This window comes from Choristoneura fumiferana, chromosome Z, assembly GCF_025370935.1.
Source record: "Choristoneura fumiferana chromosome Z, NRCan_CFum_1, whole genome shotgun sequence".
NCBI lineage: Eukaryota > Metazoa > Arthropoda > Insecta > Lepidoptera > Tortricidae > Choristoneura > Choristoneura fumiferana.
Genome location: NC_133472.1, coordinates 4,640,216 through 4,657,130, shown reverse-complemented (window position 1 = coordinate 4,657,130; position 16,915 = coordinate 4,640,216). Strand labels below are relative to the sequence as shown.

At 38.9% G+C, this 16,915-nt stretch overlaps 1 protein-coding gene across 1 annotated transcript in view; it reads right to left on the bottom strand.

Annotated features, from left to right (window-relative positions):
- Window positions 1-14,753, bottom strand: part of LOC141440621 (uncharacterized) — a 48,707-nt gene extending 33,954 nt beyond the window's left edge. Inside the window, 6 exon segments of the mRNA XM_074105149.1 lie at window positions 5,037-5,219; window positions 6,190-6,345; window positions 7,017-7,210; window positions 14,336-14,360; window positions 14,363-14,497; window positions 14,741-14,753. Coding sequence (XP_073961250.1) covers window positions 5,037-5,219; window positions 6,190-6,345; window positions 7,017-7,210; window positions 14,336-14,360; window positions 14,363-14,497; window positions 14,741-14,753 — 706 coding nt within the window.
- Between the last annotated feature and the right edge of the window lie 2,162 nt (window positions 14,754-16,915).

The following is a 16,915-nucleotide window of genomic DNA, read 5'->3' as shown; positions in this document are numbered from 1 at the left end:
GACTCATTAAAGCCCTCAGTCTTCGACTTCGGGCTTCTAATAGAATCTCGTTCGTAATTCCTCATTTACCGCCCTTAAGACACAATAAGTTAAGTACTATTGATGGAAACAAAATGCCAATAGCCATTCACTGCAACCTCAATAATTGATATTACGCTGCTATGTACTAGTGTACAGACATGGCTTATTGAACGTTTATCGTGTTAAACTTGTGGAGGGAGAGGCCCCGCCTTTGCGCGAGCGCATGGCGCGTGGTGCATGTGGTAAGGCGGAAGCGATTTTAAATTGGAAGGACTGTGGCGGTCTAATTATACAAGATTGATTGCCCTTTGAACATGATAATAAACGTAAGAGAAAAATAATAAGTACTTACCTAATTCTTAAAAAGATTGTCATTTTTAATAAAGTACAATCAAATGTGAAATTAAAAAACGAATATGGGAAAAAAATTACAATTAAATTGTCATATTTATCAGTCAGTTGTATTATGTTGGAATAGACTGGACACCAACTTATTTTATCTTTGGTCAGTTAAACAAGCAATAAGAAGTTAAGTTTCGTGTGACGTAACACCTTGGTACAATTTTTACTTAAAAATTACGTCACGAGCCCCCACTCTCGAATTTCAAAGCGATCGGACTTGTTAATTTTTGTTAATTGTTTTGGTTGGTAAAAGAAGAAATACGTATCATAATTAAATTTATTCAAGTTATTACACAGCATTACAGACAAGCAAAAGTACTGTAAAATTCATAGCACGGAAGTTAACGTATTTATCGTATATATTTTTGAAAATCTAACTGACAAAACAACAATAAAATTAACTAATTACAATAATAACAAACTAATTACGATTTTTCTTTATCCAGGAAATATACATTGCTACAACTTATGTTTGCACTCTGCCCCGCTAGATGTCGCTATACGCCCGCTGTTGCCTATGACCTGCGCCGGAGTGGAATCGTCACGATTTTGGATCACAAGCTACAATGGGCATGCGCGCTGCATGGTAATGCGCAGGCCCATGTTCTTATACATGAACTAACGTCCAAGTTAATGCCTTAACTTAATAATCTAACTATAAGTGAATGTAAAAGATGCTTAGGAGCTTTAAATTGCATTCAAAAATTAATTCATACATTTTTTGGGGATTATAAAATGATCAAAATTGGTGTGGGTGTGACATATCCCATTTAAAAGATTTTTTGGCCAAGTGCGCGCGCCGAGCGAGGGTTCCGTACAAATTTACTATTTATTTCTTTATTTTCACTTTACATCTAGATATCATCACGCAGGTGGCAATGAATATCCAGTGTTAATTAACAGAGCCACTCTCCTAAGCAAAATGTACTCAAGGTAATCTTAGATGGTCACTAACAGACCGACAACACGATTTTTTTATGGTTGTGCTATAAGAACTTCCTTAATTTCCGAACCGAGTGTTTGATATCAGTTTCAGCTTGATATTTTCACACGTTCTTAAGAAAAATAATCTTAACTTACGGAGATCAAAGTGATCATCTAAGGATTCCGTTTTTAGGGTTCCGTAGCTAAATTGGATTATCTAGCAATTACGCCGGCAAAGTGGTAAAATAATTGTGTTGTGGCTGATTTGTAGAGACTTACCCCCTTATTCATAAACGACAATCAAACCTATTTTAGTTAAAATGCCGCTAAAATTCGTTTGTCCTTATCTGTCACTTCGACATATGTATTTGTTAGAAAGGGACAAAGCATTTGTTAGTTAACATAGGCTTGTTAAGTTTTATGAATAAGGGGGTTAAAATGTCTTGTATAGGTGTTGAAATCTATTTTAAGGATTACAACACTAAGACTTATTTTAATTATTTTGTATGTGGCAACACGCTCTCTTGGCTTCCAATAATACACGCAGTAGCACGGCGAGTTTGTTTTTAATTATTTTTTAATATAAAACCACAGCCAGACCACTTGCTTATTAGTGATTTGTTCAATAGGAATGACGGGGCATTTATGACATCAAGGGAAGAGATGCATCTATAACCGGGCACGGTAAAAAGTGCATAAACTTACCTAATCCAGCGGCGATTCAAACGTAACTATGCTTATTTTTCTTACGGCCAGTCAGCCGACGGGTGCAATTTTGCCTGACTGTCTGATGATTGTCATTACGTGTGCGAGCAAGACGGGTACAGCTAGGGCTGTCGCGAGGAGAAAACTTAACGATCGAAGTTGCGTGTGAAAGTCAAAGTCAAAATAGCTTTATTCAATTTAGGCTATAACAAGACTTATGAATGTCAAAAAAAACTACCACCGGTTCGGAAAACGCACTGTTGGCTCGGCAAGAAACTCAACGAAGTATATTGTTTTTAAATTTAATGATTATACATCACCAGTATTTAACACAACTGCATTTTTAAAACAGTAGATTCGCTGTTTGGGACATCAAACTTGATAAACCGAAACATTACAATATCGTGAAATTAGAGTTTTAAAACTTCAAGTTTCATAAAAGTTATCCGAAGAGACTGGTTTTTAGGGTACAATTCAAAAGGAAAATTTGAAGTCTTGTAGGATCACTTCGTTGTCCGTCCGACTGTCCAAGATTTTCTTTCTTGGCAACGCGCGATAATATTGGAGATATCAAGTTGGATCTAATATAAAAAACTTATGGATATGTGATACCTTGCAACTGTAAATAAAATAAGTTTTGTTCAGTTGCATGTTACAAGATGCAAGTTGTTGAAAGGGGTTTCTCATACATAAACCGTGGGTATTCATCATCATCATCATCCCAGCCTATATACGTCCCACTGCTGGGCACAGGCCTCCTCTCAGAACAAGAGGGCTTGGGCCATAGTTCCCACGCGGGCCCAGTGCGGATTGGGAACTTCGCACGCACCATTGAATCGCTTCGCAGGTTTGTGCAGGTTTCCTCACGATGTTTTCCTTCACCGCAAAGCTCGTGGTAAATTTCAAATGTAATTCCGCACATGAATTTCGAAAAACACAGAGGTCCGAGCCGGGGTTCGAACCCACGACCCTCTGCTTGAGAGGCGATAGGTCAAACCACTAGGCCACCACGGCTTCCGTGGGTATTACATGGTATTAACTAGCAAAAAGACATACAAAAACTCCAAATCAATTCTAAAGCGTAGCTTTGTCTAGCTATACCGCGGCTAAAACCAAGCAACCGTATAGTCTTAAATGACAGCCCTAATAGGGACCCAGTTCCCATACAGCGAACGCCCAGGCATTGTCTCCAACGCGGAAATGCCCAGGTCCATGGAACCTTAACTCCACCGCAGAGAGCTCAGTTCCCTTCCACAGCCGAATAAGCCCATGGACCTTAGCTCAGTTGAGTAAGGACTTGTTTCGACCTAAACAATTGCCCGGCGAGCTTAAAGGTTTCGCAATATTAAGTAGTAATTATGTGTATTTAATAAACTTGTATTTTACGGAGTTGTTAGTATACGCTATTATTCAGAAAAGTTTATGTATGAGCATTGAAATTTTGTAGTGCTCATAAGCATCTGAACAAACGGTACCACATTGTTTATCGTATCAGTACCTGTTCAAATATTTTTGAGCATCTAGATACCTGGTTTTTATAATGGCGACTATATGAACGTGTTGGTAGTTTTTTTTCTATATCTGGCAGAGTCAAATGTCAAAGTTAACTACTTTAGTTTATAAGGCATTTAATTTAAATTTACGTTATGATTTACGAAGAATTTTTAACCGACTTCAAAAAACAGAGGAGAGGATGTTCGTCTGTACCTACATTATGTATTTTTCTTACTTATTTTATGTATGTTCAACGATTAGTTACTCCGCCACTTGTGTACCGATTTTCAATTTTTTTTATCTCTCCAGAAAAAATAGTATCAAATGTGTCATCCAAGCCATAAAGTATGAGTGCCAAATTTTATCAAAATCCACAGTAGCTATTGTGTGAAATAGTAACAAGCATTCAATAAACACCACCTTCTAATTACAATGATTTTAGTAAAAACATTTAATTTAACACATCTAATGAGCGACAAGCGACGCCGCAGGTAAACTCTAGTTACAAAATAACCTATTGAATTATAAAAACGCGCTTCGTACGCGTTTCAACCCGTATCAATTGACTGCAGTTAAAACGTAATAGCTTGGTATCAGCCGGCCATTTTGGAATGGCCGCTGTCTCTAAGTAAAGAGTCTTGCACACGACAGTGTTACATTCTACCGTGCGTCGTCCCGCTTGAACGCTCGCGGACTTGCCTGGCGAGCGGTCTGTTATGGCCAGGCGGTATGACGTTATTTTTTACAGTGTAATGTCACGAGGGCTTTGCTCCCGACTATTGCAAGTGTTTACAGGGAGTTGACTTTCCTACCCCTATGTAAGTTTTTTTTTACATCTGTACGGCAGTGAATGAATGTAGTAGACAATAGAGTGTCGGCAATACAACGTGAATGGGCAAATCAACTATTTTACCAACACTTTGGGCGTCTCCTGCGTTACCGAAAAATCGTACTTCCAACAAGATATTTCACGGTTTAATAGGTTGAACTTACGTAGGATGGCATGTATTCATGTACACCATCTATTAAATTACAGAAAAAACATGTTTACTTACAAAAATCTGCAATTGTTTGAAAAATGTCGCGGACAGATTAGTGTGGGTAAAAGAGGTGATTGGCCCAAAAAAGCACGGTCAAGGACTTTAAGTTATGAGCCACCATGGAACCATTTCACAGTAAACGTCGTAGTGACATCGCATTAATTAACAAGGAAAATCGTAATGGCTTTTCCTTTGAAAAGGTTCCATGTTAGGTCATGAATTAAAGTCCTTTACCGTTACAGTAGTTTGTTAGTGTTGTTCGGAACTTGAAGCTAAAGATCGGTTTTATTTTCTTTCTCTTTTAAATCTTCGGGAAAATCTCCACAATGGTTTCACAACTTTAAACTCCCCCCAAAGTTGAAGCACCTTTGTGTGACTTTGTAAAATCGTTTCGTGGGGGGACAGTGAACGTGTTAAGTAGCTTCGCTAGGCATTCTTGATGTGACTTACCAGGCATACAGACGCATCTAAACGTCCCGGGATCATCGAGGCACGACCCCTCGTTCCGGCAGGGGTGGCTCTCGCACTCGTTCACGTTGGTCTCGCAGCGGGGCCCCGTGAAACCAACGGAGCAGTTGCAAGCGAACGACCCCGGTGTGTTCACGCATTGCCCGTCGTGCTCGCACGGAGATCCTGCAACACATTTTACAGTAAGACTAGAACCTAAAGCTGCTCCTCTCTTTGTTACAGAGAAGCGACGGCCAGAGGCAACTGGCGTAGAATTATTTGCCGTACTACCCACGAACTGTTCTGTCAAGTAACCATCAAACCCACCGACATAGCTTGAAGAAGAAAGTTGACGTAGCAATGGGCAGGGCATCGCAAGAACAGAGAACCGTTTGGGGAAAAAAAATCTGGAGTGGTGACCTCGAACAGCGCAGCATTAAGACTCCTACCAGGTGGACCGAGAAACCGGTGCAGATGGCAAGCTGTCGTTTATTGTGGCGTTCTATGGGGGAGGCGTTTGTTTCACGTCTTCGTACAAGAGCGAGTGGATCAATAGCGCTTGCAACATTTATTTTTACCCGAACGATAAGCAGAAGATTTTAACGTAAAATTGATTGATTCAAGATAATCTTGTGTCACTGAATTATCACAGACGCAGGTCACCAAAATGATGAAGTAACGGGTCATAGGTACTTCCTAAACGGTACTCATATAATAACACCGAAAGGTTTCTGACGGGAAAGGTGGGAAGGACCGATTTGGCTTGGCAGGAGCATGTGCTCAATTAGGAATGTGGTTCAGTCGCTAAAGAAGAACAGCGCCACAGTAAGGAGTTAGATTATGGGCTACGTAAAAAGGAGTTAGATTAAATAGTATTGGCAATATATATCAAAGTGGGTGACAGATTCAAAACCAATATTAACTTGAGCTGGTGAGCAGATGGTCGATGATCCCGATACTCCAACGTAGGTTAAGGGGCTGTTTCACCATCCATTGATTAGTGTTAACTGACAGTTAAATGTGACGCCGTCTCCGTCTATTCGAACAAAACAAATAAAGACGGCATCACATTTAACCATCTGTAACACTAATCAATGGATGGTGAAACAGCCCCTAAGTCTCATTGATAGCTGAACTTAACAGATTGAGGACTCACCTTGTTCACACTCATTGATGTCCTCAGAACAGTCCAGGCCTTTGTATCCGGATGCGCAGGAGCAGGTGTAAGAGCCGTTGATGGGGCTCGTGTCGCAAATCGCGTCCGCATGGCAAGGGTTCGAGGTACAAGCGTCATCCAGGTGGCAGAGAAGACCTGGTAAGAAGAAGATATCAGAACTTCCGTCTGGTCAACGTCACAGAAGCTACTGGATCCAAGATAAATTACGACAGCTGCACCTTGGCTGTTTGGATGTTTGAATGTCTGACCTATTTAGATGAAATTCGGTATACAGATAGTTCAATTCCCGGAGAAGGACATAGGATAGTTTTTATTCCGGAAAATTGCATAGTTCCCGCGTGATAGCGATAAACGTATTCTGCGCGGACGGACGGTAACGGCTAGTGTAAAAATAAAAGTACATTGTGCCTTAAGGGCGATAAATAAGGAATTACGAACGAGAGTCTATTAAAAGCCCGAAGTCGAAGACTGAGGGTTTTAATGAGTCGATTTTCGTAATTCTAGTACCGCTCGTGCGACATACAATGTTTTTCATCACATTTGCGAGTGAAATTCCATATTAGTAAAAGAAAAATAATATTTTCTCAAAAATTGCCCTGCATAACAAACTCATTTACCGACCTTGGGCTTCATGACAAGAAAATTAGTACGGGCACTGACTCATTTACCGACCACGGGTTTCATGACAAGCACATTAAGTTCGAGGGTTTTATTTGGGGGGTTGCAACCAAGGTAGCTTGCATGTTACGACACTGTTTACGAGCAAGTGTGATGAAAAACTAAAGACAGATAAGGCAGGGTCTAACCTGTCTTTCCAGGGGTGCATCTGCAGTAGAACGCGCCGACCCTGTCGATGCAAGTGGCTCCATTGAAGCACGCGGCTCCGGCGCAGTCGTCGATGTTCACGGAACAGTCGGGTCCGTTCCAGCCGTTCACGCAGATGCAGGAGAAACCGCCGACAGAGTTCGTGCAGGTCGCGCCGTTCTGGCACACGAGAGGTCTGCGAAAGAATAATGGTTAGTTTTATTTAAATTCGGGTTTTGTTCTGTGTACCTTGATTTTAGAGAAGATCGATTTCGGCACTCATAATATTAGTAATTACCGTGATAGTCTAAAACATTGTGAATGATGGTTAGATTTTTTGATGAGCTTCCCTCCTATGGGAAAGGGTGGTGATATTATTTACCGGCATGGAAATACCGACCCAATTTTTCGTGTACAAACAACATATAAACTCATGTCAAACTGATACGAGTTTCTATGGGCGTGTACACGAAAAATTGGGTCGGTATTTCCATGTCGGTATTATCCGGGCCGGTAGGGTTTTGCCGCTGTAGGGTAAAGAAATCTAGAAAACGAAATAGGTATGACAAGTAATTGTGGATGAACGATAACCAATTCTCTAGTCATTGGTTTGGGCTGTCCAGTGTCTGTCATGTACTCTTTTATAGGCATAGATTAAATAGTTTGAGATATATTTGTGTTTAATCTGATACCTATCGATTTTGAAAAGTTGAAAAACTCAGTAAAACTGTGTGACAAGTAAAGCATGTTGCTTTGCTAAAACATGGCTAAAATCATGCATCAAGTTTTTATTTAGTTTCACCTGTCCCGTTGTCTGTCTGTCTGTCTGTAATCAAATCTTGCAAGTTAAATTCGACCAACTTCCAGTAGTTGGATTAACTTGAAATTTGGTATATTTATGTGAATTGCGTGACAATACGAGTACAATAATCCGTTAGTGACATTATGGTAGTCCGGCCAGGATCGTCTCCATAGGACGAAACTCTTCAACGGTTAATGGCATCGACTTGAAATTTGGTATACAAAATATTTAGTTTGGGTGACATTACAAGTACAGTCAACAAAAAGTACAGACAGCAAAAAAAGCTTGTATTAAAAATGAAAGTTTTACCAAAAACTTATTTAAATCTCATGTGAGAGCGATGCTTCGGGAGTTAAGTAAGTGTCTTGCTAAGACTTACAACCTCACCCGTGGGGGAGGGCATTCGAAAAATCAACAATTAGGTACCTTCTACTCTTTAGTCTTGTAAACATGCTTCTTAATTGATATTTAAGCTTAATTCCAATAAACCTCGGGTTTCCCAAGATTTGCACGGCATTATGGTATTTACAAAAAGTGTACCTTTTCTTTGCAGTGCCATTAAAGCTGACACTAAATACGCCTGTTGAAAAAGCGACAAGTCGCAAAAACCAAGTGACGTGATGATTGCACTGTGTTATGTCTCTTACCACATTAGTGGACAGCGAAGTGTAATTCGAGTGTTTTAAATATTTGTGTTTTGGTGGTATTTTCCTTGGACCGCTTTCGGCGCTCACAATAGCTACTTTAATACACACTTAGAATGTTCGCGGAACATAACGATTCATTAAAGTTTAACAAGGAACCAGTTAGCAGATTTTCTTGAGTAAATATAGTTGCTTTTTCGTGAGAAAATATAAAAAAGAAAACTAGTTGACGTTTGTCTAAAAATCTCAATTTTTCCTCAATCATTCAAGAAGAAACACAATATCCATGATAAGAAGATATTTTTCGTGTATTTACGTTAGGAGCCCGTCGTGCGGGTGTAGAAGAAAGACAAGACAACTTCCAATAATACTTGGCCAGCAACACTGCCGTGCTTAAACAATATTAATAAACACCTGAACGTCTTGATTGTCAGAAGTTATTGATATCACTATAGCTCTGGACGGGATGCATTGAGTCGAATATTCAAAAATTATGCAAGGTTGTTGACCTTCGGACGCCATGCTTTTTAAATTCTCTGCGCAATATCTTGTCGAAAATAATTCGCGAATCTTACTGTTTTTTTTATTCGACTGGATGGCAAACGAGCAAGTGGGTCTCCTGATGGTAAGAGATCACCGCCGCCCATAATCATCTGCAACACCAGGGGTATTGCAGATGCGTTGCCAACCTAGAGGCCTAAGATGGGATACCTCAAGTGCCAGTAATTTCACCGGCTGTCTTACTCTCCACGCCGAAACACAACAGTGCAAGCACTGCTGCTTATTAGCGAGCAAGGTGGTAGGTTAATTTTAAGTCAATCGGACTACAGGAAGTGGGTCAAATTTAGCTTCCAAGATTTGATCTAAGCAACAAATAAATAGGGCAGGCCATAGAAAAGCTGGTAAAAATCAACTCTGGACCTGGTTCATGTGAAACCACAGGCTTAGGCGAGAGTTGCGGGCAGCCGGTGGATGCAAGTGGCGAGTTCACTGTGGCGTTCTAAGGGGGAGGCCTTTGTTTAGTGGACGTCTTCCGGCTGATTATGACTAACTGTCCAAAGTATCGATTACGTTCCAAGATTAATGGTTATTCGATAATCTCAAAACCATTAACATATAAATGTCACTGTATAGATCCATTGTGATGTCATTAACTTTCAAGACAATCTATAACACATCCACACACATCACATCATCATGGCCTAAGTACGTCCCACTACCACGTATTTCCCACGCAGGACCAGTGCGAATCAGGAACTTCACGCACTATTTTTTTACATGAATCAGACCGTGATTGACCCCTATCTCACCTGATGTTAAGTGCAGATGAGGCCAAAGGCGTATCTCACTGGTTCAGTAACAGCCTATTCACTCTAGCCTAGATTGTATTTATAGGGAAATACAGAGGACGGGAGCGAATTCCATTCCTTAGCAGTTCGCATTATGAAAGATGAAGCGAACCTAATGGCACTAATACATGGCACACTAACTACATAAGGGCACAAATAAGGGTGAAGACGCTCCCCCCGCCTGGAAGTCCGTCCGGTCCGACCAAACCGCTGCTTAAAAAACGGTGACGGCACGGAATCGCAGTGACGCACCGTATGCGCACCGTTTTTATCGCATGCTCTCCACACCGCTGCTTAAAATACGGAATCGCAGTGACGTGTCGTAAACGTTAGGACTTTACCGAACAAAAGTCTTGTCGTTTACGGCCAGTCACTGCGATTCTGCACCGTCGCCGTTTTTTAAGCAGCGATTTGGTCGCACCTTTAAATGAGGGCTATCGTTTTTTGTCTCACTAGATGGCGCACTGTTGCGTGAGGTTTTTAAGTATGGCTTTCAAAGTCTGTTATTACGGGCGTTAAAACAAAGTTTAGATTAAAATCATATTTAAAACACCTTAAAACCGTACCATAAAAATATTCAGCCACCAGTGTTGCTTAGTCCCGTTTTGTTTGGAAAAAAAGGGAGGACAAAAGTTCCGTAAGATAAAACTGTCTCAAAACTGAGACATTCATTGCCCCGTAACGCATAATTGGCATAATTAATTTCAGGTAATGCTCACGCAAAAACTATGAGATTTGACATTTCGGAGACCTCACGCTACACTAGCGCCTCTAGCGGCGAATTCATTCGCGATAGACCTCATTGGGTTGTGCATTTTCTGTCAGTCTGTCAATTCAGATCACTTTAACGGTCATAGTGATAGACGTAAGTTTGTGACAAAATTAGTTCTAGATTTGACCGCCAATCGTAACATTGTGTCATCCACCACTTAAAAAGTCAATGTACCTATATGTATGAATAAATTTCAATGCATAATTTATTCAACTTCTCGTGTTACGTTTACTGTCTTAAGACATTTTAATGGCACCGATATTTTTGTGGTAAGTTATTTTTTAATTTATTTGACGGTTCATCCAACGACTTAGATTAAATTGTCGTCTTGAAATTTATAGGCCATTTCCTCGATTTAACTGTTGGTATTATTAGTCTAACTAATTTTATTAACAGTATGATAGATAACTAAACTAACTTGCTATAGATATCAAAATGTTCAATTTGTCCGCTTTCAACTTTGCATTGTTTTTTTTTTTCACTTATACTGAAGGTACTGGCCAATATAAATTTATAAAACAAAATAAACCATTATTCTTAATTTAAACTACGCATTGGCGATACGTAACGGCATTTTCTTATTTGGATTTGCTAATCATTGAAGAGATTAGGTATGAAACGCAAACAGATATTACGTGTTTTTTTTTAATTAGCGTAATATTTAAAATATCACCTGTGTGACATTTTGACTGCAGCTTGGAACAGAAATATCAGATTAAGTTAACAACCATTAATATCTTCGTATAGAGTTCAACAAACTTGTCAAAAGCAGAAACGCAACAGTCATTTAGTTCAAGCTCGCGTAGACTCCAAGCTTGTCCGGCGGCAAAGTTAACTTTGTAGCGCAATGAAAGCAAACTTCTTAAATTCCATCGATCGGAAAGAGGTAAAAGAAAAAAGCTTATAACACCAAAGAAACTTGATACTGGCCATGCATTATCTGTGTCGGAACTATAGCGTATTAGATGACACTATCCCATCAAGCCGGGTCCACGCAAGAAACAGGGTTATTTAGTTCGCATTCGAACCAAAATTGCTTGGGCTACTTCAGCCCTTTAAAAAGGTATTACATGTAAGGCAGAGAGCTGCCTGTGGTCAAAGAAAGATTTAAATGAAGTTTTGATGAAGGAGTTTTAACTCTAACGGCGTACTTACACTCAGCTAACATATTTTTTAATTCTTTTCACAATTTTGACATTTAAATTATTTTTAAACTACTAAGTTTTTCTGTCCGTAGCTCGTAGTTTTGATTTGACGTATTTTTTTAGATTATGATTATTCAGCTAAACCATAGCAAATGCCATTAGGTATATCTTAGCAGCAACTCACTGCAAAAAGGTTCTACTGTGGGGTAAATAATTTCGCCTGCTTTTGAAGCCAAAGGAAAGTTGGAAAAACAAGGATGTGCACTATACCCTGAGATGTCTGTGACGCAAATCTCTTTGTATGGATTCTCATCCGTTCTGACTTTCCGGTGAGTAAATGAGACAATCACACTCGCCCCCTGTTTCGCCACCCATATTATTATTTTTTGGAGGATTCGCGCTGTCACCGTTCATCCACCATTACCTCTCATATTTCGTTTTCTAGATTTTTTTTACCGTACAACGGCAAAAGCTACTAGACACTGGCAAAATTGTCCTCCAATGGACAGAGCCATTTTTTTCTAAAAAACCAAATTTTTTTGACGGACCAATGTGATGCCGTTTGCGTCTCTGTTTTATTTGAATAGACGGAGACGGCATTACATTTATCCGTCAAATAAAAATAATCAATGGGTGGTGAAACAGCCCCTCAGTGTCTACTTTTAACAGAATCATTTTGAAAATGGTGATTTCCATTTATAATTAGTTTACATTTTAATTTTCCAATCACAAGGCAACTTTACAAAATCTGTTGTTATTTTTTGTCTGCATCATCAAGAACCCTCGTGCTTTCAACTTTATAGGTTAGGTTAGGACTAGGCTAATAGCGAGGATAGGGTTACATTGGGGCGTGAAACTAGATTTATAAATGTGCCATTAATCACCGTAATGTATACCATACATGAATTTTCAATGCTTTACATTCAGTATCTGTTTTTTTATATATTCATACCGCTTATGGCGTACGAAAACTTGCTTGCCGAATACCACTTATGGGCATTACACGGTATACTGTTAAAAAAATTTAGTCGCAAGCGCATCGGACAAAATGGCGGCGGATATCAAATTACAACAACTGGACATTCAAAAATAACTCTTACTACCACATTTTTAAAATATAAAACGTCGCCAACACCTGTTTTTTGGCGTAATCCAATCCAGTCTTTAGATTTCGCTGCAAATGGGTGCAACTTGCAATTTTGGACTTTATCAGTCTGAAATAAAGCTCCTATGTTTAAGGATACGTCAATTAAGGATAAGTACAATAAATTGGCGACTTGGCTCGGCTTTTATCATCGTGAAATTATTTGAGTACGATCGGGGCTTAACAACGATTGGCCTTAATTACCTGGCTAAGATCAAGCCAAAAGAAAGGGTTATGATTTGTAGTTGCCCGTGTATGTTAGTATTAACCATTGCGTTGAAACTACCCTTCCGATTTTGATGAATGAAGGTCTCAATGGATGCATTATTATGTCCCGGGTTATTTAAGCTGTGGGTATTTTATACGAACAAAATAATTTTGATACAGTAAGAGCGTTTATACCTACTGAGCTGACCACGTTGTATTTTTGTTAGTTTTTCTCGATTATTCCATAAAAATTTAATGAAAAAATGTGGTATGTTAGAACAGTTAATGTGTCTACTGCAATAATTATTAGTAATAGACTTTCATTTTCTTTAAAAACCATTAATAAACATTTGTTCGTTATTAAATAATATAAAAGTTTATCACGAATAATTATTGGAGTAGACACCATAAATTATATAATAAGAACAGTTCTAACAGACCACATTTTTAATTTTCATTATTTTTTGAGAATAATCAAAAAACTAACAAAAATGCAACGTTGCCAGCTCAGCAGGTATAAACGCTCTTAAACTAGGTAACTGAGTATTAGTGAGTATCTAAAACCTTATTCCAATCCTGGCCGACTTCATCTTTTTGCTGATTCTATACAGGATTCTCTAATTTTTCGCCGAAAATTGTTTCGCCGATTATTAGTTCCCAACCAACTTTTCGCATAATTACATTTCACCAAATGATCACTTGCCAACTTATCAAAAGATTTTAATTTATTTCCCAACCTTACAGTTACCAACAACTGTAGGTACGTTTGGTTTGTTTGTTAAAAAGTCACTTTTCAAAATGCCAACTTTCGGTTAGTAGAATGTTTAGGTTGGCGTAATATTCAATTCGTCGTACAATGTTTCACAAATGTTTTATTAATTAAGGGTTTCGTTTAGTAACTATGTAATATAATAAACAATGTGGGTAATTTTAACACAATACATAGATAGTACTATGTTTTGTGTATTTAAAAAGAAGTATTAAAAACGATTGCACTGATGAAACGATATTCGTTTAATAGTTTTTCCTATTGAGTCATCATGATATTCTGCTTTATAATAATTAGATCAAATGACACGTTGTCATGCAAACAATTTTACTAATAGTTAGTTGTCAGCTCATCGGCGAAACGTTGGTTGGGAAGTGATATTCGGTCAAAGGAAATTCTGCGAAAAGCCCGAACACCCTTTATGTCACTTATGACAGAGTTCGATGTCACATTACAATAAGGCCTTCAAGACTGGCCGTGGTTACTTACCTCAAAGCGCACTCGTCGACGTCGTTTCACACAGCGACCCCGTGAAAGTGGGAGGGCATTCGCAGGAATAAGTGTTCAGCTCGTCAATGCACGTGGCACCGTTCTGACAGAGATTGCCGGGGCAGTCATCGATGTCGATCTCACAGTTCTGGCCACGGTAACCTAGGGCAGAAATAGACATTGAAAACACGGTAATACGACAATCTTAAGAGCTATTACTCCACCCAGACCATTAACATCTATGTGTGTCTGTGTTGCCAACATTTCTTCGAATTTTTTTTTTTTTATTCGACTGGGTGGCAAACGATCAAGTCGGTCTCCTAATGGTAAGAGATCACCACCACCCATAAAAATATCTTCTCTCTCTCTTTGAGATCGTGTAATCCACTAGTTCTAACAACCCACCATCTACCACCATCTTGCTCGCTAATCCTGCCGTGAAGCAGCACCGCTTGCACTGTTGTGTTTCGCCGTGGAAAGTAAGACAGCCGGTGAAATTACTGGCACTTGAGGCATCCCATCTTAGGCCTCTAGGTTGGCAACGCATCTGCAACACCAGGGGTATTGCAGATGCGTCCAGGGGTATTGCAGATGGTGATCTCATACCATCAGGAGACCCACTTGCTCGTTTTCCATCATTGTGTTTTATCCATTATTCTTTGTAAACTTTATGCCGTTTGATGGGTACCCCTGCTTAGCATTTTCGACGTTAACTTCTATTAGCAAGCACGATTACCGAGTTGTGTACCATAATTAGCTATAATTAACATCAATAGTTTCCCACGGACACCTGGTACAAAGCCTTGTTTGACTTACATTATAACTTGATATGTTCAGCAGTCGCATTGGGTAAACGACCTTTTAAATTAACCTATACGAAAAAAAAAATGGAAGCATTCTTAATAACTAACTAATAAACTAACTATTTGCTGGGTGCACTTTTTTTTACTGTATTTTTATTGCCATCCAAAGTACGTATCGTGGACAAGTTTCAAGTCGATGCCATTAACCGTTAGAGTTCAATACGGATGTATTAATTAATTTCGACTATTAGGAATAAGCGACGGGCACAAAATTAACAGACACTGGGTCAGGTGAAACTAAATAAAAGCTTGTGAAGTTGTTTAATTTCAACCACGAAAATCAGATACTTCAATATACATATTGTTATAATTGCGTGTGAAATACGTATACTTACTGTTCTCAGTGTGCCAATCCGACTCGCACTTGGCCAAATTTTAATAACTAGTGTCAGAATTCACAGCGATATTATAGTTTTATGACTTTATTGAGCTACTCAAGAGCAAGGCTACATATGTTTTCGATATCACTCCAACGCTTCACATCTGGCGCCCGAAGTGTCCAAATCATAGGTCCAAATAAATGACTGACAAGTGAATCAAAATGTTCCTGGTAATCATAATTGTGGCAGGGAGCATTAATTACAGCAGTCGCCTTTAGATCCTTGAACTACATTAGTACTCGTACATATTCATCATCCCAGCCTATATACGTCCCACTGCTGGGCACAGGCCTCCTCTCAGAACAAGAGGGCTTGCTTGTCTATCAGGGAGGAACCTTTTAAGAATCAATTTCACCATGATATCCTTGACGCAAGTATGGGATGTCAACATGACAGTACTGGCACAAAGGTTCCACCCCGGTACATGATTCGGTTTGTGCGACTGTTACATAAAATTGGGGTACCGTTGGAACCTTTCCACAAACTGAGTCATTTGCTATGTGTTAATAATACTTTCGTTTTCCGCGGTAGACTCATCTCACCTACATTCAGAATTGCGCGCCATTCTGCGTAATGAAACTAATGAACCCTGCGCAGCCGCCGCGTTACGTCATGTGTCAAATTTTTAGGGTAAATCATCATTTTGCTAATGAGCGGCAGTTTGCGCTGACGCAAGATCGTAGGGAAATGTTTGAAGGAAACTATATATTAGTATAGTTGACACAAATCAAAGATTCAGGAATCAGAATTTTAAATTAACAACAAAATCAAGTTCCTCGTATTGTTAACAATTCAGCGAAAACATAATTTATTTATTTACTAAGGAACTATTCATACATTATACCTTCAAAGTCAAATTTCAAGTCAAAATAAAAACCAGTAAAATTAAAGTTTTAGATGCTTTCAAACAAATAAAAAATCGATTCAGTTAGTAAATAAGCATGACTTAATGAAATCAAGTACAAATATATGCAGAAATTTAGTTTTGACAACTCATAAAATGTAACAAAACAAGACTCTCCCATTCGTTTTGTATGGGGAGCTTGGTATCACGTCACTTACCTTAGGAATTCAATAGATTAGCTATTTCTTGGTATCAAAGAGACTAGAAATTTAATTTTGCAATTAATCTGGTTTACAAAGCTAAAATAAATTACTTATTAAATTAATTCGCGTCTTGGATTATGGTATTTGATACAGATATATGATATGTACTCGTCTATGGAACGGTATGTTATGGGTAAATAGATTTTTATACTTGACATCACGCAGTAAAAAGTAAAATCGATCAATTGATTAATAGGTGATGTCAAAAAGCCTAGTGTATATCTCCTGAC